Source organism: Corvus brachyrhynchos, unplaced genomic scaffold (assembly GCF_000691975.1).
Source record: "Corvus brachyrhynchos isolate BGI_N302 unplaced genomic scaffold, ASM69197v1 scaffold65, whole genome shotgun sequence".
Classification (NCBI taxonomy): domain Eukaryota; kingdom Metazoa; phylum Chordata; class Aves; order Passeriformes; family Corvidae; genus Corvus; species Corvus brachyrhynchos.
The window spans coordinates 2,221,112-2,221,784 of NW_008238365.1; the positions used below are offsets into that span (position 1 = coordinate 2,221,112).

At 67.3% G+C, this 673-nt stretch overlaps 1 protein-coding gene across 1 annotated transcript in view; it reads right to left on the minus strand.

Annotated features, from left to right (window-relative positions):
* Positions 1-6: 6 nt before the first annotated feature.
* The window catches only part of TINAGL1 (tubulointerstitial nephritis antigen like 1), a 21,627-nt gene continuing 20,960 nt past the window's right edge, over positions 7-673 (minus strand). The window contains 3 exon segments of the mRNA XM_017736111.1: positions 7-190; positions 312-454; positions 607-637. Coding sequence (XP_017591600.1) covers positions 50-190; positions 312-454; positions 607-637 — 315 coding nt within the window. The 3' untranslated portion in view covers positions 7-49.

Consider the following 673-nt stretch of genomic DNA (forward strand, 5'->3'; position numbering starts at 1 on the left):
TGACGGCGGGCCCGAGCTGGGGACAGGGCCATCGGGGGCAGCGGGGGGCTCACTTGTGGGGCATGTCCTCCATGCTGACGCGGCCCCAAACCCCCACCACGAAAGTCTCCACCTCGCACTCGTTGACGCCGCGGGCGATGCGGAAGTGGCCGCCCCCCCCCCACGCCGTGCCCCACGAGTTGGCCGCCGTCTGCAGAGGGGACACGGGACACGGGTGGTGATCCCCCGAACCCAAGCTGGATCCCAAATGGGTGCGGAGAAGCAGCAGCACCTCATGGCTGAGCCCCACCAAACTCACCCCCAACACTCACCCAGTATTTTTGGGTCTGGCCATCGGGCAGCTGCTCCTCTCCCCACCTGCAGCGGGACAGGACAGTGAGGGGGGTCCCCGGGCACCCCCAGATTGTGGGATCCCCCTTCCCCAGCACCGTGGTGGGACTGGGGGGTGCTGACCCTGCTCATTTCCTGCCCCCGGCGCCTCCCCAGGGCCAGGCCGAGGTTTTGACATCCGCTCCAGGAATACGGGCAGGAATATTTAGCCACGGCAGGAGGAAGGAAACACCAGCACAGGCCAGCCGGCCCCGCTCCCCTCTTTGGGGTCTGCACCTCCATCCAGCCCGCCCCCTCTTCCAGGGTGCTGAGCACCCCACTCGTGTCACTTGTGCCCCCATTT